The sequence below is a fragment of the Danio aesculapii genome, chromosome 7 (assembly GCF_903798145.1).
Source record: "Danio aesculapii chromosome 7, fDanAes4.1, whole genome shotgun sequence".
NCBI lineage: Eukaryota > Metazoa > Chordata > Actinopteri > Cypriniformes > Danionidae > Danio > Danio aesculapii.
In genome coordinates this window covers 26,963,109-26,988,781 of record NC_079441.1, presented here as the reverse complement: position 1 = coordinate 26,988,781, position 25,673 = coordinate 26,963,109, and the positions used below count along the sequence as shown (strand labels likewise).

The 25,673-nt window shown below is 35.3% G+C and overlaps 2 protein-coding genes across 4 annotated transcripts in view; both read left to right on the top strand.

The window, feature by feature from the left end:
* Positions 1-6,033: 6,033 nt before the first annotated feature.
* Positions 6,034-9,161, top strand: LOC130232840 (transmembrane protein 9B-like; the record flags this gene model as incomplete). Its single annotated transcript, XM_056462825.1, has 2 exons — positions 6,034-6,174; positions 8,212-9,161. Coding segments are annotated over 2 exons (297 nt in total), but the record flags the coding sequence as incomplete, so codon positions are not given.
* Positions 9,162-10,021: 860 nt separating this feature from the next.
* The window catches only part of dennd2b (DENN domain containing 2B), a 98,479-nt gene continuing 82,827 nt past the window's right edge, over positions 10,022-25,673 (top strand). For 2 of the 3 annotated variants that reach the window (XM_056461474.1, XM_056461476.1), the window contains exon 1: positions 18,756-19,018. The gene's annotated coding sequence lies outside the window, so the exon portion shown is untranslated. Of the gene's footprint in view, positions 10,241-18,755; positions 19,019-25,673 lie in introns of those variants that run through there. The other variant, XM_056461475.1, reaches the window with a different exon arrangement.

Sequence of the window (25,673 nt, the reverse complement as noted above, 5' to 3'; positions counted from 1 at the left end):
TTCTTGGGGCATTTTCCCCTTCTCGTTTTGTCTTCAGCAAGTGAAATGTAAGCTCAATCGGATTCAGGTCAGGTGATTGACTTGGCCATTGTATACCATTCCAGTTCATTCCCTTCAAAGCTCTTAGGTTGCTTTTGCAGTATATGCTTTGGGTCATTCTCCATCTGCACTGTGAAGCGTCGTCCAATGAGTTCTGAAGCATTTGGCTTAATATGAGCAGAAAATATTATAGTATAAACATTCAGAATTCATCCTGCAGCTTTTGTCAGCAGTCACATCATCATGCATGTTCTCCCCGTTTTGGCGTGGGTTTCTTCTGGGTGCTCCGGTTTTCCCCACAGTCCAAAGACATGCGCTATAGGTGAATTGAATAAACGTAGTGTGTAAATGGGTGTGGGTGTTTCCCAGTAATGGGTTGTGGCTGGAAAGACATTCACAGTGTAAAACATATGCTGTATAAGTTAGCGGTTCATTCCGCTGTGGCGTCCCCTGATAAATAAGGGACTAAGCCGAAGGAAAATTAATGAATGTAGGATTGAATGAATATTGTGATATTAATATAATCTAACCAGGGGTGCAATTTGGAAACATTTTATGAATTTACATCAAGCGGGATGATCAAGTCTTTTTCCATGTATTGTATCTGGATAAAATATAATAAATTACAAGCAAAAATAAATAAATACACAGCTTTATGGATTTCTGGGGAGTCTAACAGTATTCAAGTAAAGAAATTAAACAGTAGAATGTAGAATAACATGGTCATCATTGTATAAATAATTCAATAATAATAATATTTAATAATATCTGTATATTTTAATGTTTAATAAATAATCTAATCCTGCAATGTAACTATTGCAGATACACACATTGCGATATCGATGCTCAAACAATATATTGTTCAATGAATCGATCATAAATCATAGTAGATTAAAGATATGTTAAATAATCAGTGTTTCATGGTTTTCTGAGGAGTCTTCAAGTAAGTAATGAAACAGTAACAGTATTCAAGTAATGAAAATAAAAAACCAAATGTAAAATAACACTATAGTCTTCATTGTATAAATACTACAATAAAAGTGGTACAATTGCTTGTGCCTGAATGTTTACATAGTCACAGGTCTCAAAAACATGCAAACAAAAAACTTTCACTTCATTATAGTTAAAATCTGCAGTGACTCTAAATCTCATGTGTTCTAAACTGTGACTCCTGGTCAACTATAATTCTAAACTCAACATTGAAGATCTTCCGATCTTGCCTGATGATTGTGGTTTAACGGCATAAAACGGCATCAATTTGCCACTAGTTTTAGTTGTGATGTATCTCCTAAGGGCCTGTTCTCACCCAATGATAAGTATGATAATTATGCTCCAAGAATTGACCACTGAAGTTCTAAGAATTGCACTGCAAGTCCAATCCAAACAGCTTTTAACAAATGCTTAGTGGCAAACGTTATGGTTTGTTGCTATAATTGGTCAGATTACCTATCAAACTGTTACCTATCAGTCCCCACATAGGGTCATTTTAGACATATGTCTACATATAAAACATTGATAATCGAACAGGGTTTACTACATTCATATTTTACCACAGCAGCTCAAACATGCTAGCTTAAATCACAAGAGTCTGTGAGGTATTTTTGGCCGTCAAGCTTGTATGGTTGAACTTCAGTTTACGCTGTTTTTTGTTTATATGTGAATTGTAAGCTAAAATTAAATCTGATAGTTGTATATAGGGATCATGTGTCTTTAAAACAGATGGATTGAAATACTTGATCAAAATGATTTTAGAAATCTCTGTTTATGAACATTTTGAAGCATCAGATATTTGGGTGAAGAGACTTTCAGTAGAGGGACAAAACTCTCAGATTTGATTGGAATATCTTTGTCTGGATTTTTCTGAAGACAAAAAACAAATGTTCAAGAGTTTTAAGGGAAATGAAGCTGGGTAAATGATGATAGGTGTTTCATTTTGAAGTAAGCTAAGCTTAATCAACAGCATTTGTTTATTACCACAAAAGATAATCTGTCCCTTGTTTCTTTAAAAAAAGGCACTTACAATGGTGATAATTAAGGCTTAAATGTCCCCTGAAATAAATGAAAATGTTTTTTTAGATGTCAGAATCAGTATGTAAGTTTTAAGGATGTCTAGTAATAAGCTAGTGTGCTCCAAAATGAGCATTTAGAAGATAGAAACCTGATACTAACATCCAAAGCTTGCAGTTTGTCACTTTCAACTATGAATCAAGGCTTTTTTTGACATCACCCTCATTCTTCAGTTTCTCATTAAATCTTCTGACCACTCAAATGCTCTCTAGTATCCGACATGTCCACTCTCACTGGCAGAGCTGTGATTAAAAACGAAACACTATTTATATGTTTTTTTTATAAAAGGGAGGGGCTACTATATGTCCCGCTCTGTCGGTCTCTTATAGTTATAATTACGCCACATTTAAATGCATATTTCAAAGCATAAGGATAAATCAAAGCAAAAGGATAAGTCACCCAATAATGAAAATAGTGTCATCTTTTATGCATTAATAAAATACATCTGTTTATCCAAGTCATCTCAAAACACACAATCACTTTATAAGTTACGTCCAGCAAGCTTTTACAAGTCTGATACAAAATCACTTACACAACTTTTGAAGTCCACTGATCCTAATCTACTGACTGTAAGGTTTGTTTGTTGCTAATATTAAGTTAGTGATGTTCTTCCTAAGGGCTCTTTCACACCCAGTGATAAGTATAATGATGCTCCAAGATTTGGCCACTGAAATTCTAAGAATTACACTGCATGTTTGATCCAAGCAGCTTTTAATAAATTGTTAATTTACTAACTTTATGCTTAATTTGTTTTTTTTGTAACTACAATTGGCCAGATTATCTTTCGTTCAAACTCCCAGTCCCCACAGAGTCATTTTGTGCATATGTTTGCATTTAAAACATTGATAATTGTTAATAGAACTTAAAATAACAGAACCTTTAAATACATTCTAATTTAGTCTACAATATATATTTTTATAGAAACATTTACATTAATTCTTCTGTTAAACTTGTCTAAGGGTGTTGTCATGGCACTGAAACAGAATGCTACCTACATAGTACTTAGGTACTTAGGAATAGTGCCTAAAAATTTTAAGAGGAACACTTTGTACTTTTTAGGTACTAATATGTACCCTTGAGGTATTAATATGGACCTTTTAGTACAAAATTGTACCTTTCGAAAAGATACAACCCCAGTGACAGCTCGCGTACCCTTTATTCTGAGAGTGTAGGTTGAACTTAAATTGTATTTAGCCCTGTATATACATTCAATTGATTTTGGGATATTAACTAGAAATACATTGAAAATCATTCAAGGGACTTGCTGTGCAAAGCATGGCCTTTTAAACCTGATTTACTACTTCAGCTGACAAAATGAAAAAGCAGCCACCCATTTCTCAACAACCAACCTGAGTGAGTTCCCATGTGCCCAAAGCTCCCAAACCACAACCCCGACCCAGCTTGTAAAACTAATATCTGTCGTTAAGCAGGGTCTTTTTTTAGTCCTTAGGTGCAAATGTTCATGGGAAAAAGCAATCACTATTTAATGAGCCAAGAGACTCGCTCAGCTCTGTTAATCTTGGCTACTCTATTCAAACAGACGTTCATACAAACACACTCCAAACATTTCTTCATAGACGTAAGGCATTTGGCATGACTCTCTGACTCTACAAACAGATTTTTTAAGAACCTCTCTTATGCTAACAGGCCATGTAAACCTGCTCTGTAATTACCTTCAGCTCTTAGTGCTGCTGTTCATTTGACTGCACATTTTGGGATTGTTGAAATCAATTCACAATTTAATGTTGCTATTATTAGTGGTGCTTGGCAGGAAGAACTATTATTATTACTTAAACGTGGGGGTCAGACATAAAAAATACTAAAGCTAATATTTGCTTCTCATTTTTTACCAGGGGGGGTCTAGTTTATTTTATTCATCTGGTGGTTATTAGGTCCAAACATTCTGAATGTTAAAGCAGTGGATGCGTTTTTTTACTTGGAGCAGTTAGCAACTAACCATAACTTCCTAGTAACTGCATAGCATTGTGCTAAAAATCAATTAAAATCAATGGCCTGTTAACAACTGTAATACTACGTAAGCAACTTTTCCATTAGTATACTCAAAATCCTTTTATGAAAGATTTGTGTGGTGATTTGTTATTACATATATCTCAAACAAGATTTATTACCTGCATCTAAAACCACAAACCTGCTCATTTCGTAAGGCATGCAAGGCCTGTCAATGTCAAATGTGTGTGTGTTTTTGTGAGTGCCAGAGATTTGTTTGCACAACAGGGATGATGGGACTTTCATAGAGATCAGGGTCCATATTTGTTGTGTTTTGACTCCTATTTGCCATTCAGGCAGGGGTTAATTTAAGAGTTCGTTTTGAGGACCAACGTCTATATATAATGTTGTGTGTCATGTCTAAACCATTTTTTTGTTTGTTTTTCTCATAATTACTAGATGGAATTTTTTTTACCAATATGTTTATTAGATTGTTCATTGATTATGTTTCCAGGTCAAATTGAAATACTGATACATTTAATTCATCTAATGTTGTCTATAGAGATAGTCTTTAATGTAATTCACATCATATCCTGATAACAGGGTATATGTGCTAAGTTTCATCTGAATTTTTCTTCTAAAATGAGCATTTATTTCAAGCTCTTATGTTCCTGTTCAGTTATTTCACTTTAAAAACAATAAAAATAACTTATTCGTCACCATGAAAGTGAAATAACTGAACTTACACACAGGAGCCGTACAAAATGCTCATTTTAGAAGAACGTTTTAGGTGGCACTTAGAGACTCTTTATGTAGGTCATATTAGTAATTTTTTTTCTTCTGTAAATTAAATTAATTAATAGTTTATGTATATTAACAACATGGAAATTACTATTTGTTTTTGACATTTTAAAGTATTTTGACCAGCGGTGTCTAAACTCAGTCCTGGAGGGCCGGTGTCCTCGAGAGTTTAGCTCCAACCCTAACCAAACACACCTGAACCAGCAGATCAAGCTCTTACTAGATGTACTAGAAACTTTCTGGCAGGTGTGTTGGAGCTAAACTATGCAGGACACCGGCCCTCCAGGAGTGAGTTTGAACACCCCTGATATAAACCATTTCAATGTGGTGATGTCCCTGGCCCATGAAATTTTCCTGCTTGTTGTCAAACTATTTCTTAACTGTAACAAGTGGCAATTCAATCATATCAAATGTAAAATGTCAATGTTAAAAAAAATAACATTGTTTATCAATATGTAGATCTTTTTGGACTCTCTGAAATTATAGAAATAAAAAAAAAAGTAAAACACCAAAGAGGTCAGGACCATTGTTATTGTTTACCTCCTTCAAAATGGTCTATACACTTAAAAATGTACTTATTCATGTGTGTTTATCTTCTTGGGAAATGTTTGATTAAGAATGTCAATTAAAATTAATGAACTTTTAAAACACTTTTCACAAAATGAATGATTACAGACCCAGCATAAAATATTGTTAAATACAATGCAAAATGTAAACAATGTACCTTCAAGCTTGTCAAAAACAACCTCATCACTTAACCGAAACATTTGCTTTTTTTACTTCAGTAAACTTATCACTTAATTCTCGCTGGTGTCTTTTTGATGTTTAAGAGTGTGCAGACTCTTCTTTAGTTATTACCTTTAAGCTTGTGTGACACCACAAAATACATTACAAGACATACATGAAACTATAGACTTTTATTTTGTTCATACTTTACAGTCAAAAATAGAAGTGGATATAAAAAAAAGTTTATCAAAATTGTCCTAAGACAACAATGGGTGTTGTTGAATAGTATTAGGACTACTTTGAAGGTTTAAATATACTTTAAGCATTCAGCAGACATTTTTATCCAAAGCGACTCGCAATCTCTGACCATAAGACCATGGCTGCTCCACTTCAGATATTGACCACTGTATGTTATCATACTCTTAATCAGAGAAACATTAATCTTTTCTCGTTTTACAGTGCACCATTATAATATACCTATCTATTCTGGGACTTCTGCTGCTGTATATGGTCTATCTGACACTGTTGGAGCCTATATTGAAAAGAAGGCTGTTTGGCCATTCACAGCTCATTCAGAGCGATGATGATGTTGGGGTAAGTGCTTTGTTTCATTTTTGCAAGTCTTAATGAAATAATGAAACGCAATGCTTTTCTGTCATTTTTTTTATGCAAGACAAAAAAAATCATACGAAAAACAATTCTTTAAACAAAATACATTTAATACAAAATACACCATTTGTCTATCACTTCAACTTATCTTTAAAATAGAAATTAAGAAAAGTTAAATCGGGAGATTTTGGTCTTTTCATTGAAAGTCTGATGCTTCAAAATGATTAAGAAAGGATCAAAAAGTCAATCCATATTAATTAAGCAGTTTTATAAAAGTCTTCTGAAGGGAACTTATTGCTTTTATATGATCATTTAGTCTTTCATTCACATACAAACATTGATCAGTGTGCATAAACAGAAGCTCGGCCGTACCTGCTTGACATTCAAAAATCTCTGAGCTTCAGTGAACAACATGCATGTAATTTTGGGGTGAACTATACTGCAATAAATGCTTTTCTTACTTAGATTTTTTTTGTCTTGTTCTAGTCAAAATATCAAAATATTATTAAATCAAGAAGCACTTTCTAGACAAGCAAAATATTGTTTTGTTTGAAGAAATAATATGGCAGAATTAAGTTTTTCCTTAAAAGAAGCAAAATAATCTTCCAATGTGCAAAGCGAAATAATCTGTTATGTTATGAAAACATTATTTGCTAGCACCATTAGCAGATTATTTTGCTTGTTTAAAGAAATAAATCACTTAATTTAGGCATTATTTCCTAAAATCAAGACAATGTTTTTTTGCTTGTCTAGAAAATGCTTCTTCATTTAAGAACATTTGGACTAGATGCAAGACAGAAAATCCAACTAGGAAATGCATTTATTTGCAGTGTAGATTGAATGAAAGACCTTAATTGTGTTTGTTTGTTTATTTATTTATTTATTTATTTATTTAAGCCAGAAAACCCCCATTGAGATACAGTATCTCTTCTACCAGGGAGTCCTGGTCAAGTTAGGCAACGTAGACAGATAAAGTTACAGAAAAAAACATATCACAACACATTTGTGACTTTTAATTGAATAATCTACTTTATCAATTATTAAAATATGTGCACCATTATAAATAGGCAGACTTTAAAATATTTATAAAATCTAGTGGTAGATGTATTATGTATATGTTCCGTATGTAGTGTATTTTGAAGCTCACTCCATACATAGGGAGCATAGACAATGCAGATCGACCTAACTTTGTATGAAAACATGGCATCTTAAGAGTATATCTGGTATTATAACACTTTACCAACAAACTATATATATATACACACACACACACACACACACACACACACACACACCACACACACACACACACACACACCACACACACACACACACACACACACACAATAATTGGTAATTTACTAACTAAAACTTTAAAATAAAAACCAAGATATGTTGTGATTAGGGCTGCAATATATCGTTTGAGCATCAATATTGCAATGTGTGCATCTGCGATAGTCACAACGCAGAATTTGCATTGTTAAATTGGCATTATATACTGTAGTTTAGGGTTATATTATATTGGGATTATATAGTCACAGCTCAAAATACATTACAAAATACACATATTTTAAAAACTTTTTGAACAGTAAAGTCTTTGCAGTGTTAGTTTATATTAGATTTTTTTTTAAATTTTGTACCTGAGTGCGATTTGACTAGCCTGAAACCCATAAAGCACTGTTTATTTCACTTTTATGTTTGCTCTATTGAATTTAGCTATACTTTTGTATGTTTAATTTGTTTATTGTTTATTATTGTATATTCAGTGCACGATTTGTTCCCCTACAGAAACATGTCCATCAATAGAAAATTAATAAATTGTTTCTAAAATAGAGGTATTCAAATTATCTGGTGAAATTGTATGTATATTGCAATATATATCGCAGAAGTACAAAATATTGCAATGTCAGATTTTTCCCATATCTTGCATAGTTGTTATATTAATGTGAAACCCATATTTAATGAATGTGTACAATGAAATATTGTCATATGCTAAATCACGTTCTAAAAATGACGTTCCAGGACCAGCAGCCGTTTGCCAACGCCCATGATGTGCTTTCCCGCTCTCGCTCTCGCTCCAACATGCTGAACAAAGTGGAGCACGCTCAGCAGCGCTGGAGGAGACAGGTCCAGGAACAGCGGAAGTCTGTCTTCGACCGCCACGTTGTTCTCAGCTAAAAGCTTTTACAGTCTGGACACTTATCATGTGGGTTCTGGGAGTGTGCTAAATGCTGGCTTTTCTCCATAAAGTCACATCTCATCGGTCAGCAGCCCTCAGTGTATACATCTCTTTTTGGTGTGTCGTCTTGACCAACGTGTGAGACCCTGTGTATTATTAGAGTCTTATGCTTACGATACAGACGGTTTGCATTAATTATCACTGTGTTCTTGCATTTTAAAATCACACATTCTGAAATTAGCAGAAAAAAAGAAGAAGAAATGTTTACTTCTGCAGTCCAGTCACACTGAATTTGATGTGGGGATAAGAAGTGCCAATTTCCTCATAAAATTAGGTCATAAGTTTATTCTCGAAATCATTTTATAAATATAAAAATCAGAATTGTTACTGAACCCAAAAAAAATGCTAATTTCCAGTCGTGTAGTTTCTTGTACAGTGTAAAATTCCTCTCTATTCTTTTCTTACTCTTCTCTTACTTGCCTTTCAGTACTTTGCGGTTTGCCAGCTATTTTGTGTAAATAATCAGTGAATGTGTGTTCGTCATTGTCCTCCTGTTTATCGACTAACTTATCAGTTCTTCTATTTGTGTAGGTTCACTTTCCAGATTAATGCTGTTGCACTTTTTCTTCTCCAGTTCCTCGCTCTTGAAGGACAGTATTTTTCAAGGTACATTCTTTGAAGATGTCAGAATTATTTACGTTTGTGTGTGTATATAATAATAATTAAAATGTTCAGGTACATTATATACATTTTATTACCTCCTGATTTCCATTACAGAACTGTTAATATGTGATTTCTGGTGTCGTGTCTCAGTTTGTTCCTTCAATAAGTGCTGGTAAATTACGCAGTTTTGGGTTTATTGAAACGCTCTCTAGATGGCGCTGTCTCCGAAGAGGCTTTTTGCTTCAGCAAATTAGTTTTATGTTAGCTGTAGTGTAGTTCTAAAATAAAACACGCACTTATATTTAGTTAAAAGACAGAAAGGAAAAGTGTTTGAAAAGTTGCCACGTGTATAGCTTCTGCCTGGTCACTTATATGTCACTTTTAAAGGGATAGTTTGCACAAAATAAAAAATGTACACACTATTTAATGACCTTATGAGTTGCAAAACTTTGACTTTTTCTTTGCTGTTGAACTCAAAATATGTTGTGAAGAATGTCGAAAATGACATTGGCCTACTATGGACGGGCGTCTGAGGAACAAACGAAGACAGAATTTTCAATCTTGGGTGAACTATCCCTTAAACATCGCGTTTAGTTTTTCAGTAAAACGTTTAGTTTTGTTACCCGAAATATTTTTTTTTTAAGTAAAGTGTATATGAATAACAAGTGCATGTTCAGCTATAGTTTGCTTATTTTGACACATTATTTAAAAATTATGTCTAATAAGTAATTGTTTATTTATTTATGTTGTGGTCAGAGACAAATTTGGTAAATCCTTAATTTTGGAGCCTTGAAAAGTCATGTGAAATAAGCTAATGAATAACTGCAATGCGATACTATGAAACCCCCAACCCAAATCTACTAGCCCCAGTGGCTGATTATCAAAAAAGTTCATGTCATTCCTGGAACTTTCATTTAACATAACGTTTTACTGAAAAAAACTAAACGCGTAGTTGTTACCCGAAGGTATGCAGATCATAAACGAACAAGCGTACGTGAAATCGTTTAACACAGACTTTGCATATCACATTTCTTAACTTTCCTCATCATTTCCTGCTCTCCCGCCTCCTCCTCTTCTCAGCCAAAAATACTGGGACCGAAAGATGAGCGCGCACTTCACTAAAAAACTAACGCAAACTCAAACAATGGATATGTGAAAAGACAACTCTGGCAAATTAACATAATTTCACCGTCACTTGCCAAGAAAAAGGTAGGAATATATAATTAATATATCTCTGACTGTCTTTTTTATGAACGCTTCTCCTGTGATCCGCTTTTAAGTTTCTTGTTTTTTGAATGGATGAGACAAATCTCGCGACAATTTATGGTATCATTTGATGGTTTAAGTACTGAACCCTATCTGTAAATACATAAAATAAAGCATAATAACGCAACGTGAATAATCGGGGATAAAAGTAGCAATAATAACACAGACAAAAGATTCCATGCGTTTAAATGTGAGCAGTTAAAACTGACCGAGATTGAAATGTGATTTGCTACAACTAATAACAGACAATGACGAAATTCTCTCCATCATAAGAGATCTATTACACATGCTAATGAGAGCAGTGAAAAACAATACAATCAGATTGGATTTTTCATAATGCTCTGCAGACTCATAAACTCGGCATTGGTGTTTTACTATGAACTAGAAACAAGGAGGCGCTCTTAAACCTAAAATAAATCACAACACATTTATTCTTCTTCAACACCATCACCATTATCATTATGAAAATATGAACAATAATAATACGCAGTAAGGAAACCTTTTAGCAGCAGGTTAACATTTCTTTCAACAATTAATTAAATCCCGAGTTTGCTTGTTTTTTTTATAGTAATATCTGACATTTACATTCAGATTTCAGTCTGACCTCACACTAACAGCAGTTTACTGTTTTTTTTTTTTACACTGTTTCTTATCTTACTGGTAAATAAGGCCATCATCTGGGGTTGTCTGCCCCTCAGGGCCACAGTGTGGGAAATGATTAGGGCTCTGTTTTTCTCTCTCACTCTCAACCTCCTTCAAGACTGTCTGTCCTTTCCCTTCGGCTTATCACGATTCTCTGACAGATCTGTCTTGAATGTTTCTTTTTGGCCTGTCCTTGTCCTTGTTTCAAATATAATTCTTCTCATTGCTACACTTAGAGAAACTCTGGAAAAAATGGCTCATACAGTGATGTCAATAGGTGCACATTTTGTATGGAGCTAATAATATGCCAAAACATTCTGAATTTGAATTGTGTAATTTTAATCATTGACTATTGTAATTTAATAAATCTGAATTTTTATATGAATTTTAATTTCTTAATTTTAATTTCTTAAGTTTAATTGTATAACTTGAGTATTGAACATCTGAAATGTAAAACAAATGAATTGAACTTAACCTACTTTCTGCTGAATCTGAATTCCACATTCTGAATTTCTGGTTTTGAATTTTAGAATATTGAATTTCATGTTCTGAATTGAAAACTTGAAACTGTAGTTTTACAAACTGGATATCTGCAGTCTATGAATTCAGAACACAAAAAATCGGAAGTTAGAAAATACGTATATATAAAAAAAAATCTGCCTTGAACAATTCAGTTGTCTTACATTTCAGATGTTCAATTTCAAGTTTTGCAATTCAAATTAAGAAATTCAAATTCAAAAAATTTTAACGGCATATACAAATTCAGATTTATTATATTACAATTGTTAATAATTCAAATAAACACAATTCAAATTCAGATTGTTTTGGCATTTTATTAGCTCCATAATTTTGTCAGAAGTATAATCTTAAGCTGAATTAAGAAATATTCGTAGGCCTATGTAGTAGGATGCAATTATGCCTTTGTGCTATTGAAATACTGCGAGGACATATTTGAAGGAAAGAAAATCTTTATTGAAGGCATAGTTCACCAGAAAATGTAACATTTACTCACCCGTTTATGTCTATGTTGGACACAAAAGAAGATATTTTAAAGGATGCTAGAAACTGGTAATCATTGACATTTTTCTTTCATTTTTGGGTGAACTATTTTATTAAGACATCCTAAAAATGATTTAATTTCTGCATTGGCAAGTCATTGTTAAATTTATTTGCGCACACACAGCTTACATTTTATAGAATGACCGATAATACAAAATATTTTCTTACATTACATAAGCATTGCAATTATGTGGCTATAGCTTGATTACCAAATGTAATTTCTTCTTTGTATTTTTAAATGCATGAACGGACTGATTGTGACAGGAGGATTTTGCGGTAAGGGTGTGGTGAACATTCAGGGCTGTTGGAAACGGATACTGTTGTATTTCGGAGATTTTGTGGGTTTTGCTGAACATGACTGATGAAGTACTTACAAATGTGCTTAAGAAAGGGGAAACATTTTAACAGGCCTGGCATAATGTTTCTCATGCGAAACTACTTTAACAGGTGTATTTTGTACTTTTGACTTGTAATTGACTCGGTGGTGGAAATGTAGGTGTATTGGAAAATAAATACACAGGCGTAAGGAAATACTTTATGGACCAAATAGTTATGTTTTCTATTCTGACTGCGTTAGATGTTAATCAAGTTGTATAATGGTTGAAAGGTGCATGTGTTCAGCGGTAATCCATCAGCAGTTGGTTTAAAACAACAAAATGTAGGCCCCTGTCAATTTATTTTTCCTCATCCCAAATTTCATTTTATTTACATAGTTCATATTACATAGTTTTTTCTTTTTATTTCTGCATTTTTTCACAATAAATTTAAGTGGTCAATATTTATTTATTAATTAAAATAATGAAATTTATATAATTTCAAATTTTACAGTAACAATTTAACAATTATATTTTAAGGAATTAGGAAGAATGTTTTTTCCCTCAAGTTCTTTTTTATTCCTGTAAAATTTTAAACATGAAAGAAAAGTTTAATTTAATTCAATTCACCTTTATTTGTATAGCGCTTATACAATGTAGATTGTGTCAAAGCAGCTTCACATAAAAGGTCACAGTAAATAGGAACAGTGTAGTTCAGTTTGTAGTGTTTAAGTTCAGTTCAGTTTAGCTCAGTTCAGTGTGGTTTAATAATCACTACTGAGAGTCCAAATACTGAAGAGCAAATCCAACGATGCGCAGCTCTACAGATCCCGAACCATGCAAGCCAGTGGCGACAGCGAAGAGGGAAAAAAACTTTACTAAAGGCGGAAGTGAAGAAAAAAAACCTTGAGAGAAACCAGGCTCAGTTGGGCACGACCATTTTAATTTCTCCGCTGGCCAAACGTCTTGTTTGGCCAGACGTTTGGCCACTGAGACTGAGCTGCAGTCTCAGTGGCGGAGGCTGGAAGCTGGCCTCAGCGGAAGACTCGTCTGAGTTGATGATAATATCTTTAAAAATATATAAAATTATAATTAATAATTAGAATAAGTTTTTACTTTAAGAAGTACATTTAACAAATAAAATGTTCGAGTTAAATCAAGCTTTTTTTAATGATTTACTGTGAAGTTTGTGTGTTTTCTTGTCCTTTTATAGCGAGACATTCTTATCCTCTTATAGTGAGATGCTGAAAACATGATTGTTTTGTGTAATGTGTAATTTAATCAGCCTGATCTCACGAGAAAACGTAAGTATTTTACGTTTTGTCAGTTTAGTGGCTAATTCGTACGAATTCGTACGAGTTCAGTCGTACGAAATTGTATGATTTTAAAAAGCAAGGCATGGCACCTAAACCCAACCGTCATTGGGGGATGAGCAAATCGTTCTAAATTGTACGAATTAGATCGTATGAATTCGTGCGAATTAGCCACTAAATCAAAAAGTTACGAATTGCCGTGAGATTGTGTTGAATTTAATGTGTGTATTTACATAGCTCATTTATTGTGTCTGGCCATACATCCAAAGCGCTTCACAATCATTACGGGGGTCTCTCTACACCACCACCAGTGTGCAGCATCCACTTGGATGATGCGACGGCAGCCACAGGACAACGGCGCCAGTGTGCTCGCCACACACTGGCCCTTACTCTTTATGAGAAATGCCATGGGATTTTTAATGACCACAGAGAGTCAGGACCTCAGTTTAATGTATCATCCGAAAGATAGCACCCACTGACGGTCTAGCGTCCCCTTCACTATACTGGGGCATTAGGACTAACACAGACCACAGGTTGAGCACACCCTGCTGGCCTCACCAACAGCAACCTAATTTTCACATGTGGTCTCCCATCCAGGTACTGACCAAGCTCAGCCCTGCTTAGCTTCAGTGAGTAACCGGTCTTGGGCTGCAGGGTTATATGACTGTGGATGATTAATTAATGTGCATGATTAATTTCAATAAATGCGCCATTCATTCACAAAGACATGCAGACTTTATTTTGTTTTTCATGAACACTATGGCCCAAATGCAGATATGATTCAATGTAAAGTCCAGTGTTTGATTTATTTATCCAAATCTAAAAATTCTGCCATATTCTGTGTTGTACGATTATATTTTTATAGCTGGATTCCAGGATTCTGTTTTCAGCTTACAGTCCCAGTGAACCGGAAGTTGCTTCAGACTTTTATTTCAGTATGATGATGTATTTTCAACTGGAATGGAATACCGAGTAGGTGGCGGAGTCTTATTGTTGTGTTCCTCCTCTTAATGTTCACTCACAGTAAAAAAACAGCGAGAGGGGCGTGGCTAAGCATATTTCACCCAAGTCGTTTTCATCATTTTGACTCTCATTCCAGAGTGTAAACAAATTGTATGTTTTTGATTAAAGATTACCAAAACGTAATATTTTTAAGTAAATTAGCTTGAATTAATTGTTCACAATGTGCTCTAGCAAAAAAACAAACAAAAAAAACATTGTAAATTTAAATTCCATACAGACATAAATGGAAATGACAGAGCCCTTATAATGAAACCAGCTCTCTGGCACTTGGTTGAATTAACATATGTAGCAAATCATGTTCAAATGCATGTATTTCACCAACTTCCCCTGAGAAAAGACTGAAGGAGCATTGAGACTTCTGTAATTGCAATCATGAGGATGATGGGAGACCCCAAAGGGATGCATCTCAAGTATATATCACAGCCTTTACCAGTGCTAATCATTGGAGAATTAAACTGGTTATTATTATGTGCTGCCGGATTTAGTGCGGTTCCTCTTATGCTGCTGGATTAAAAGCAAAGCCCATATGGAGAAGTTTTAGTTTTTGTGAACAAAACAACATATCTGCTCAGCTGTGTGATACTAAGCTTTGTCATGCAGTCTCCATATTGAGAATGCACTGTGTTTCGACTGGGTCAACACTTAGACAGTGATGATTAGAAAAAGCTCTGTTTGGCTTTGAGATTGTGTCCATAGCAAACACTTCCAGCCACATATTTTGGTGTCGTGATCACTGTAACAGGCATCCTCTGCCATGGGAGATGTTTAGTCTGAGCTTTATGGGGCTGGTCTGCTCAAAGTCAAGATGCAAGGTTAAAAGGACAGTTCATCCTAAACATGAATATTTGCTGTTAATCTATAACACTGTTTTTTTGGTGCACAAAAGTGTTCTTGGAGCTTTGTATGATTACAGTTGAACCACTAAACTCACATGGACTGTTTATTTTCTGGACTTTGAACCAGGACTTGACACCATTGCTGTATGTAAAGGATGAGATTTGGATCTAAAATATCTTAATTTGTGTTCTGAGGTTAAATGAAGGTCTCACGGGTTTGGAATGACACGATGGTTGAGTAATTATTAACAGAATTGTCTTTTGCTGGGCGAACCAAAACCTTAAATTCACATCAATGGGTACCACCATTTTGAGAGTTAAACAAACATATACAGGCAAGCAAAATGAATACCTGTGGCTCCAGAAGATACATTGAAATCTTTATGAAGGAAAAAAGAAAAAAAAAACTGATGTATCATCACGATATAGAGTTATTATTTACTCTCAAATTGTTGGTTGCTCTTCACTTGCATTTTATGAACCATCAAGGATCATAGTTTTAGCTGAAATCTTGTTTAATTTTCTGCTGAAAAAAGAGTCACCAACATCTTGAATGGCCTGTGAGTGACTAGCAGCAATTTTTTAATTTTGAGTGATCTGTCCCTATACATATAGTGAATGCTGTAAAATCACACAACCATCAAGCCATGACTTGGCCTTAGTAATATAGAGTATACCAAATTTCATTTGATATAAGAAACATAATTTTCAGGTTTTGCGACTAAATCAAATCTTTATATTGTTCTTATATTCACACCTATGCATCATGTCCTTAAGCATCTTGCATTATTTCCCTCTCAATAACACCTGGAGTGAATGACTGTTCTCGGAAACCTCGGAAAGTGATGATCTTTGGTGTAACTGTCCCTGTGCTATTATATCAGCCATTTAATACAGATTTGACTCCCACACCCCGTTCCAACGCCAGAAACCACATTTCTGCTGAGTGAGTATTGGTACAATTTGAAAGCGATCCAGAGAAAGTGAGAAGTTTGTTGTCGTCATGCAGCTTTATCAACCACAGATTCCTGCTTCTTATTGCGGTTGCTTATTTGCACAAGTTTTGGTCCAACACAGGCTTCTGTTAATGTGTCAACCTTCATATGCTGAAAATTTGATTTTGATATCAGTTGGGTTATGGTGGAACAAGAAGGTCTAGTTTTAAAAGTGATATTTAAAATGTTCTAAAAGTTGCGATTCTACCCAGCAAGCATTTTTTTGTTTTTAAAAGATGTCTAATAGACATCTAAACATAGTCGTCTTGGCTAAAATATGGCTAAACTTGGGCTGTCAGTGAAAATCTATTAGACGTCTAAGATTTGCCAAAACTAGACTAGTCATCAAATGAAATTAATGACTATTCATAGACAGTCTGTCTAATCTGTGTATTTGATGACTAGTCTAGTTTTGGGCTATCTTTAGATGTCTATTAGATTTTCACTGACAGCCTAAGCTTAGCCTTGTTTTAGCTAAGCGGTCTGCGTTAAGATGTCTATTAGACGTTTATTAAACACAAAATTGTTTGCTGGGTACTCATTTCCTAGAGTTACAGTTTAAACCATTGAAAAGCTTGGTTTGTTCTGTAAATATTCTTAAAGTCATAAATTTGTCTTAGTAGGTTTAGTAGTTGATGCCTTTTTCTTTCCTATCAACCATAACACACACTCAGTAGCTGTCATACAAAATAGTAAACGCTAATATCTGAAACACAATATTTACTGTTTTGTGGTTCGACAAACACTTGTCAGTAGTTAGTTAAATAAGAATTAGTACATATTTAGTGGCAAAATCTTTTTTGGCCTTTAGTCCAGTCTTGTCACCAAAGTGCTTTAAAAGGCTCTTTGTTTGTTCTTTAACTTACGCTTCGCATACATGTGATAGCATACCACAGTTTAAACAGCTGTTTGCAATGTGTTGTGCTTGTCCTGCTCTGCTGCTGAGAAACTAAAGATGTCTGGTGCATATGGATAATGGTAAATCACCGAACTAGGAACATGACATGTTATTTCAACCCAGAAATAATTTGTTCTCTGCCCCTTTTTTAAAGCAGATATTGTGTTCAGTGCAAGTCTTAAGCTTTACAATATATGCTGACAATTGAAATTGCTACACAGGCAAGCATTAAAAATGAAACCCATGTCAGCAAGAAAACAAATCAATAAATGTTGCTCACTATGGCAAGTATTGCTCACCTTTTCGCAGAGTGAATGTTGTATTTACCTCGTCAAAATTGTATAAACCCAACAGTTAGGTTAGAGAAAATTTTAATTCAATGTCATTTTAAAAGGATTTTCCATTGTGCTAGCTAATAGCCTACTATTAATTCATCTCTCTCTCTCTCTCTCTCTCTCTCTCTCTCTCTCTCTCTCTCTCTCTCTCTCTCTATATATATAGGTGAATGCATATCCGTTGCAAATACATTCAGTAATTAAATAACTAAATGAGGTTTTTATTTTGAATGAAATGCTAGTTGTCATGAGAAAACATGATAAACCTTAATTAACAAGTGCTCATATTGTCACTTAACAGTAAGAATGTATGTGAGTTCTTCATAAGAAAGAAAGGGATTTTATATAGCCACAGAGAAATATATATTTTTTCCAGTATGCTACAATGATTTTCTACTGACACTTTTAATATGAGTGAGGAATATGTGGGTAACAATATTTAGACACTGTACTCTTCCAGAAATGTGTCATGCCATGAATAAATTATGCAGATGGCTGTTATAGTTTTTGTTGCTGTTCTAACATTTTCTGTTTCACTGCTGTCTGCTTTTATCTATCATGTATACAGTAGGTATTGTATTTACAAACAAAATGTTACTTTTTAGCACAAAACAATCGGAAAAACACACCTAAATGAGTTACTGCTACAATTTTGTTAAGTTGAACTAACCTAATTAGGTTATTTCAACTTTTTTCGACGTTTAATCTAAGCAAAAATGAAAACAAATGTGTTTACGAGTGAATTAGTACAATGCCGAATTTCGAAATAATCTTCACCCAAAAGTATGGATATTTTCCCAATCTCCCACGAGCACTCCAGTTACCCAAGGAAACAACTTTATACGATAGGCATCATATTCATGTTCAAATATGGAGCTATTCTGGCCTGTTTTTTCCTGAGGAAGGATGGGGGATCCATCAGGCGAAATAGCTACGTATGAAACATGAAAGGCACTTATTTTAACGTCGCTTAATTTGACATTGCAGCATACCGACTAAAGTTCAGCTCCATGTGGTTCGTGTGAAGGGTCTGTTTAGTTTCGTGTGTGTTGAGGCTGCTTGAGCGCGAGAACGCGGAGAGACGAGTGGGGGCAAAACAATCCCGTCCCCACGGCAACAAGCTCAGCCTTTCTGCCAGAGACAAGCTTCTCAAGTAGGGAGGGATTTACCCCGCTGGAGAGGACATGCTTGGAAGTTTAGGGAAAAGTTCCAGGTATTACCGGCAAATCGATGGGGTTTTGCAATCGTTACGAGTGTTTGTGAGACGCTGAACAAAATGGCACGAATGGCGGGACAATTCTTTCAGGTAACGTAAAACTTTCATTCTCAATCTTGCTGGGTTACAATGTATGTAAATGAGGATAGACAAGCGCAAACAAAGGTTGTGCGTCAAAAAGCAGTACGCTTCCTTTTTTGGAAAGTTTTTTTTTTTTCATCGTTGTTGGAGCAAATGCTTATTTCTGAATGTGTTTGACTCCTCAGGAAGTTTAAAACATGATGACTGAAATTCTAGTCTAGTTAGGCAGCTTACTAGGTTTGAGGGACAACCACATTGAATAGACGTTTCTGTGCGTCAGAACATTAAGAACTGTGTTCAAAATCTGGATTACGTTAAATGTTTTTACCTTATTTAGAAATACGAATCTTGGTTGTTTATTCAAACGTTTAATAGTTTGTTTTACAGTTATTTTATTTAATTTACTTAAGAAATAGTTTGGTGCTCCAAGGTCAAGTCTAGTTTGTCTTTCTCTGATATAGACATAACGTTTATGAACTGCTTTAGTAGTTGTTTTTGAGCAGAGCATGTCTGTACCAATGCCAAGGTCATGGATCCAATTACCAGGGAATGCAAAAATATACCAAAAAAACTAAGATGAATCCAATGTTAGAAACTTTATGTATGTTTGCCAAATGCATAAATGTGAATATAATGTAAAATGTTGAATGAGATTTGACTGTCATGCGATAAACCCTTTCTTAAGGACCCGTTTCGGTTATGTCCACTAAAATCATGCAGTTATTTGAGCACACCCACAGACATGTAATCATGAAGGTTACACGATCACTACTCAAGTATATAGTGCCCCCTGCTTTCAGCTTTGGCAGCTACCGCAGCTGCACTCCCTTTTTTCTGAACTTTAGGAACAGACTGTCTATTGTGCTATTGGAACAATGACCCTTCCTTCTCATTGGTCTGGATGTGTCAGTTCAACCATGGGAGCCACTCTGTTCTCTGTCCAGAGCTTGCGCAATATGGATCAGGGTGGGATGTCACTAAACCTTGAACAAAATAGACAGCTTTGCCATCATCATGTGCATCAAACCTTTTCACAGGGTTAAAACGTAGTTGATCCATAGCTTGTCATTCTTGTGTGTTATGTACACACTGTGCCAGCTGTAATAACAGTGATGCAAAGACTTCTATTTTCATAGCATCTCTCTACTCAAACAACATATTACATCCCATTATGTGGTATTTACATTTTTTTTGTTTCCAGAAAGTTGTTATTGACTTATTATTGAGCTGTTTTCATCATAAACACAGTCAGTTATGTCTTAAGTGCCCTTATATGTGTATCATTATAGTGGATCAGTGCATTTATTCTGTAATAAATAAATATATATTCAAATGCTGACCATGTTCAGTTTCAAAAGTAATGGAGATGAGTTTTACTAGCTTGCAATGTTTAATGCACTTAAATTGTTTGATTTAGTAGCTTGGTAAAAGAAATACTTTGCTACTATATTTTCTTATTGCATTTGTTTTCTAAGAACATACCGAAAAGTGATTTATGCATGAGCAAACATGACTATAACAAAAGAACAGTTTACCTTGTAAAATCCTTTCAGTGTGGCACAATGAATGGACATCATTGTCTTTAAGGGATTGCACACTGTGGTTTTTGTTCTGATGCACCTGTAATTTCGGACAGTTTACAAAGGAAACAAGTTTTGACTTGTTTTAATAATTGGATGACTGACCTTAAGATTACATGATGTAGTTAAAATGTGTCATATCTAAGCCGTTAATAAAACACTTTACTATCATCCCATGTCTGAGGGATGTCCATCAGTAACTTTTCATAGTCTAGGGTGAGGTGTCATAACAAGAAACTTGGTGTAATGTTGTATGTCATAGGTATTATTCAGAAAGAGCATCTGCCTGCCACCTGTCAATCCAGGAAAGCTAGGATGTGATTACACAAGGTTTTCATGAGTCAGTGTCATTTGGGGATAGAACTTAGGTTAACTTGTGTTGTGTAATATCTTCTAATGTCTGAGATACTCTGTAAGCCACTAGAATAATAGATTGTGACACACAAGTCTGATGCATCAACATATATGTCTGGTTTCCTTGCATGACTTTTTGTTGAATAGATTAGTTCAAGATACACATATTCTTGTTTTTAAGATTAGACACCGTTGTCTAGTCTTTTTGTAGGAACTAATTTGTTTTCAGGATTATTTAATGAGTAGAAAAAGCATCATTTATTTAAAATATAATACACTACCTGACAAAAGTCTTGTCGTTGATCCCAGTTGTAATAGCAACAAATAATTAACTTGACTTCTAGTTGATCATTTAAAAAATGGCAGAATGTAGATTTTTCAGATGAATCATCTCTTGAACTTCATCCCATTGTAATAAATACTGCAGAAGACCTATTGGAATCTGTTATAGACCCAAGATTCTCACAGAAATCAGTCAAGTTTGGTGAAAAAAAAATCATGGTTTGGGATTACATTCAGTATGGGGGCATGCTGAGAGATCTGCAGAGTGGATGGCAACATCAGCAGGCTAAGGTATTAAGACATTTGTGCAACACATTACAGTGCAAACCACAGGAGAGGGTAAAATCTTCAGCAGGATAGCACTCCTTCTCATACTTCAACCTTCACATCAAGCTACTGAAAGCAAAGAAGGTCAAGATGCTCTAGGATTGGCCAGCCCAGTCACCAGACATGAACATTATTGAGCATGTCTGGGGTAAGATGGAGGAGGCACTGAAGATGAATCCAAAGAATCTTGATGAACTCTGGGAGTCCTACATGAATGCTTTTTTTTAATATTCCAGATGACTTATTAATACGTTATTTGAGTCGTTGTAGAGATGTATGGATGTAGTCCTAAGTCCAAGCTCATGGGAGTCACACACACTATTAATTCTTTTTCCACTGCACCATGACTTTATATTCTATACTGTACATTATTTCTGTTAAGTGACAAGACCTTTGTCTTAATGTCAGACCTTACTGTCCTAATTAAATAAATAAAGGCATGATCATATTTTATTATGGTAAATAAGGGTAATCTAGAGGCCTTTGCCTTTCATATAAGCCACTTCTGATACCAAATGATCAACTAGAAGTCTATTTGTTTTTAATATTTATATTAAATTTAAATAATTAATATTTGTTGTTCCTAAAACTGGGATAGGCCGAGGACTTTTGTCATGTAGTGTATGTTGTGACATCATAAATGTCTTTGTCACTTGATCAGTTCTTTTTTGAAAAATGGTATTAGAGATCTTAAACATCTAAATGGTTGCATATATAATTTAAGATAAAATAGTTTGAGATACAGTTGGAAATTTAGGATTTTATTCTCTGAATTTTTATTTATTTTTTCCTAGAATCAGTGATGATTGTTGAATTTGAAGTTTCTATATGCCACAATATGCAAGTAGATTTAGTTAGCATTATGGTTGCGCGATACTGGAATTCAGTACCAATCGGTACTGATATTTTTAAAAACGCCCACTTTCCCACTAACATTTGAACGCTACTGAGCAACATTCTTAAGCAGCGCTGATTTGCCATTGGGTTCATGTTCTCAACAGAAAATGACTGTGATTGGCCGTGAAGGTCATCAGTATACCAATCTCAGTGTCCCTGCATTTCTGGTGGTTCACCACTCAGTAAACAGCGGTGGTTCGGTGAACTGATGACCTTCACAGCCAATCACAGTCATTTCTGTTGAGCATGTGAACACAATGGCAAATCAGCGATGTTTAAGATTGTGCTTAGTGTCGGCGCCAGTGGTGTAGTGGTTTAGTGCGTCGACACATGCACTCCGATGCTCACGGCGACCAGAGGTTAGATTCCGCCTCGCGGGTCCTATGCCAATCCTTCCCCTCTCCCTGTCTCCCCTGCTTTTCACTGTCAATATCTCTACTGTCCTATCAAATAAAGGTGAAAAAAAATAATAATAAAAAAAAGAAAAAAGAATGTGCTTATAGTGCTCAAATGTTAGCGGGATTCCAGTATTGTGACAACCCTAGTTAGTATTAGTATTGCAACTCTCAACTTATGTCTTTTAACAGTGTTTCTTAAACAAAGTTATTGTGCTACTTTTGTATTTGTTGTTTGTTACTTTTAAAACTTGAATCACATATAATTGTTCACTTTTCTATGAAGAACAGCTAAACAAAAGAAACCACAAACAGGTTGAAACGAAGAGATTGTGAGCAAATAAGAGCAATAAATGAAACCACCAATATATTTTTGACCCGAACTATCCCTTTAAAAATTAATATTTGCCTTGACTAGGTTTCATACAACCTGTATAAGGTTTTAGCTCAGCATGAGCAAACTGTTCTGCCTTCAGTCTGCCTGATAAAAGATAATATTTACTCTGTAAATCCTGATAAGTACAGTGTACTCAATTGTTTAAGGAAAACACTGCTTTGAGTCTCATGAACCGAATGCACCCATGTTTCCGTATACACGTTTCTATTTTTAGTGATCACATAGTAGAATGTTATTACGATACAAATAAGGTTTTGATTGGATTGGATTGGAATCAGAAACAAACTGAAGAAAGCCAGCAATTTGTACATTTCACAAACAGTGCAAATGAACACTGAAATTAAATTAGATCCGTTTGCCACTTATTTCCAGAATCCTTCTTGTCACTTTCATTCCACAGGTTTCCTCAATGTGTGAATCTCTTTTTTTTGCTATTGACTTGGAATACCAAAAGAACTGTAAACAGCTAAAGTCAGTCAAGACAGAGACTGAAAAGGGCTTAAAATTGGTTCCATCTGGCCTGTCCAGTCAGCATTCTGGGAGCAAGGAATCGTGGGTATTGTGTGGGGAGCGTGCTGCAGCTGCTCAGAGCTGTGACAGGCCAAGTTCCACGGTTTATGAAAGGCTCAAAAGGAAAGACGTATAAGCAGCTCGATAGGGTACCAACAGTTCCCTCCACCCCACAGCCCCCCGACCCGGAGACAAACTTCGTCATTATTCAAAAAGCTCTACGGACTTGGGATTGAAAGCGAGTGAAAGGGAAACAAAAGACTCCCCATTCCTTATGTTCTGCCTCTTCCTTTTCCCCTGTCAGACTTTTCAGGGAAATTTAATTAGCAGCACCCGAGAGATTCGTCCAGGTGGGAGCTTGTTTAAAAACCTCTCCACAATAACACAAGACGCATTGTCATCTTTCCTTGCCTCAATCTAAACACAACGTGCTGGCTGATAACGGCAGCATAGCGGACCTCGTCCAGTATATAAATCTAAGCAAGAGTCCTGATGAGGGTCCATATGACGGTGCAACTAAGAGCCTAGAAGAAGGAGGGGGTCCCTCTTTCCATTGTATTGATGCTGTAATCTAACCCCCATTCTCACACAGTCATGTCTGATTTGGTAATAACAACATAGACTTGGAGTTTACAGGCTACGAGGAAAGAAAATAGGAGAGGTAATCGTCTCTAGTGCAAAATGGTCTCTGGTGAATGCATTCATGGCTCTTAGGGTTTATAAGTGTAGGAGCATTGGAAATGTGCAGCGCTTTATGCTCTGCTGCTTGTTTTAGAGATGTTAAAGGCTTAGTGGCTGATCATCTGGGACCGTTATGGCAAATGGAGGGTGAATTAGGATTACTGGGACACCTTAGATCACGGTCACAGTAAATTGGAAAGTGCAACAAGTCCCAAAACACACTAATGATACCCTGTCGGCACACGGCGTCTAATAAATTGTAGTAGATTTGTACAGACCGTGTGGTGCGGAAAACATAATATGCAGATTAGTTGCAAAGTTCACCCATCATCTGCATTGTCGCAAAAAGTTTAAAACATTCATAAGCGACTTACTTTCATTGAGCCATTCAGAGCCATATCTCAGATAGTGTAGGACACGATAAAGAGTTCTCTATTGTAGTCCTCTATTGTATTTAAAGAGTTCCCACTTAGATATGCCTTGGCGTATAAAGCAGGTTGGCATGCTGTCCCGGGAGAGAACCTGAGCTCGGAGATATTTGAGCCCAGGGCTCCCGCCGGTCCGGCGTAAGCATATCAGGAGATCCGAAATCAGGTAGGTCTCAAGAGCTCCCCCTTTAGAAAAGGGAGGAAACAGGAGGAGATGTGGTGGAAGAGGGGATTCTTCCAAATGAAGATAGAAACAGTAGGGAGAAAATGATCATTATAGTAAACTAGGATCACTCTGATTGGATTATTACTGATTACAGATGATGGCCAGACGTGCTCAATCATATCACGTGCTCCTCTCGAAATTAGTTTATGAAACTTCACATTGGTTAAATAGACACATTCATTTGTGTGAATACCTGGTTTGTTTTATTATCCTCATAAAGTCATTTCCAACATAGGCTCATTCTGAAAACGTAGCCCTATATACATATCTGGTGATCACGAATAGGGATGCAATGATTATAGACTTTGGTTGTGTAATTATACTCTGAAAAATAATCACGGTTTCATGGTTATCACAATTATTATGCATTCATTAATTTTAAAACACTACTAGTTTAGAAAATGACATGGAACTCCTTATATTTTCAAGTGTTATTTATTGCTGCTCAGCAACCAATTAATACAGCACGTAATAATAAATAATAATTTTATTATAATAAAAAGTCCTACTGTTATATGAAAAATAAATCTCTTTTGCATCAAAACAAAAATGAAGCATTGCAGTAAGAAATATTCATTTAGCACTAT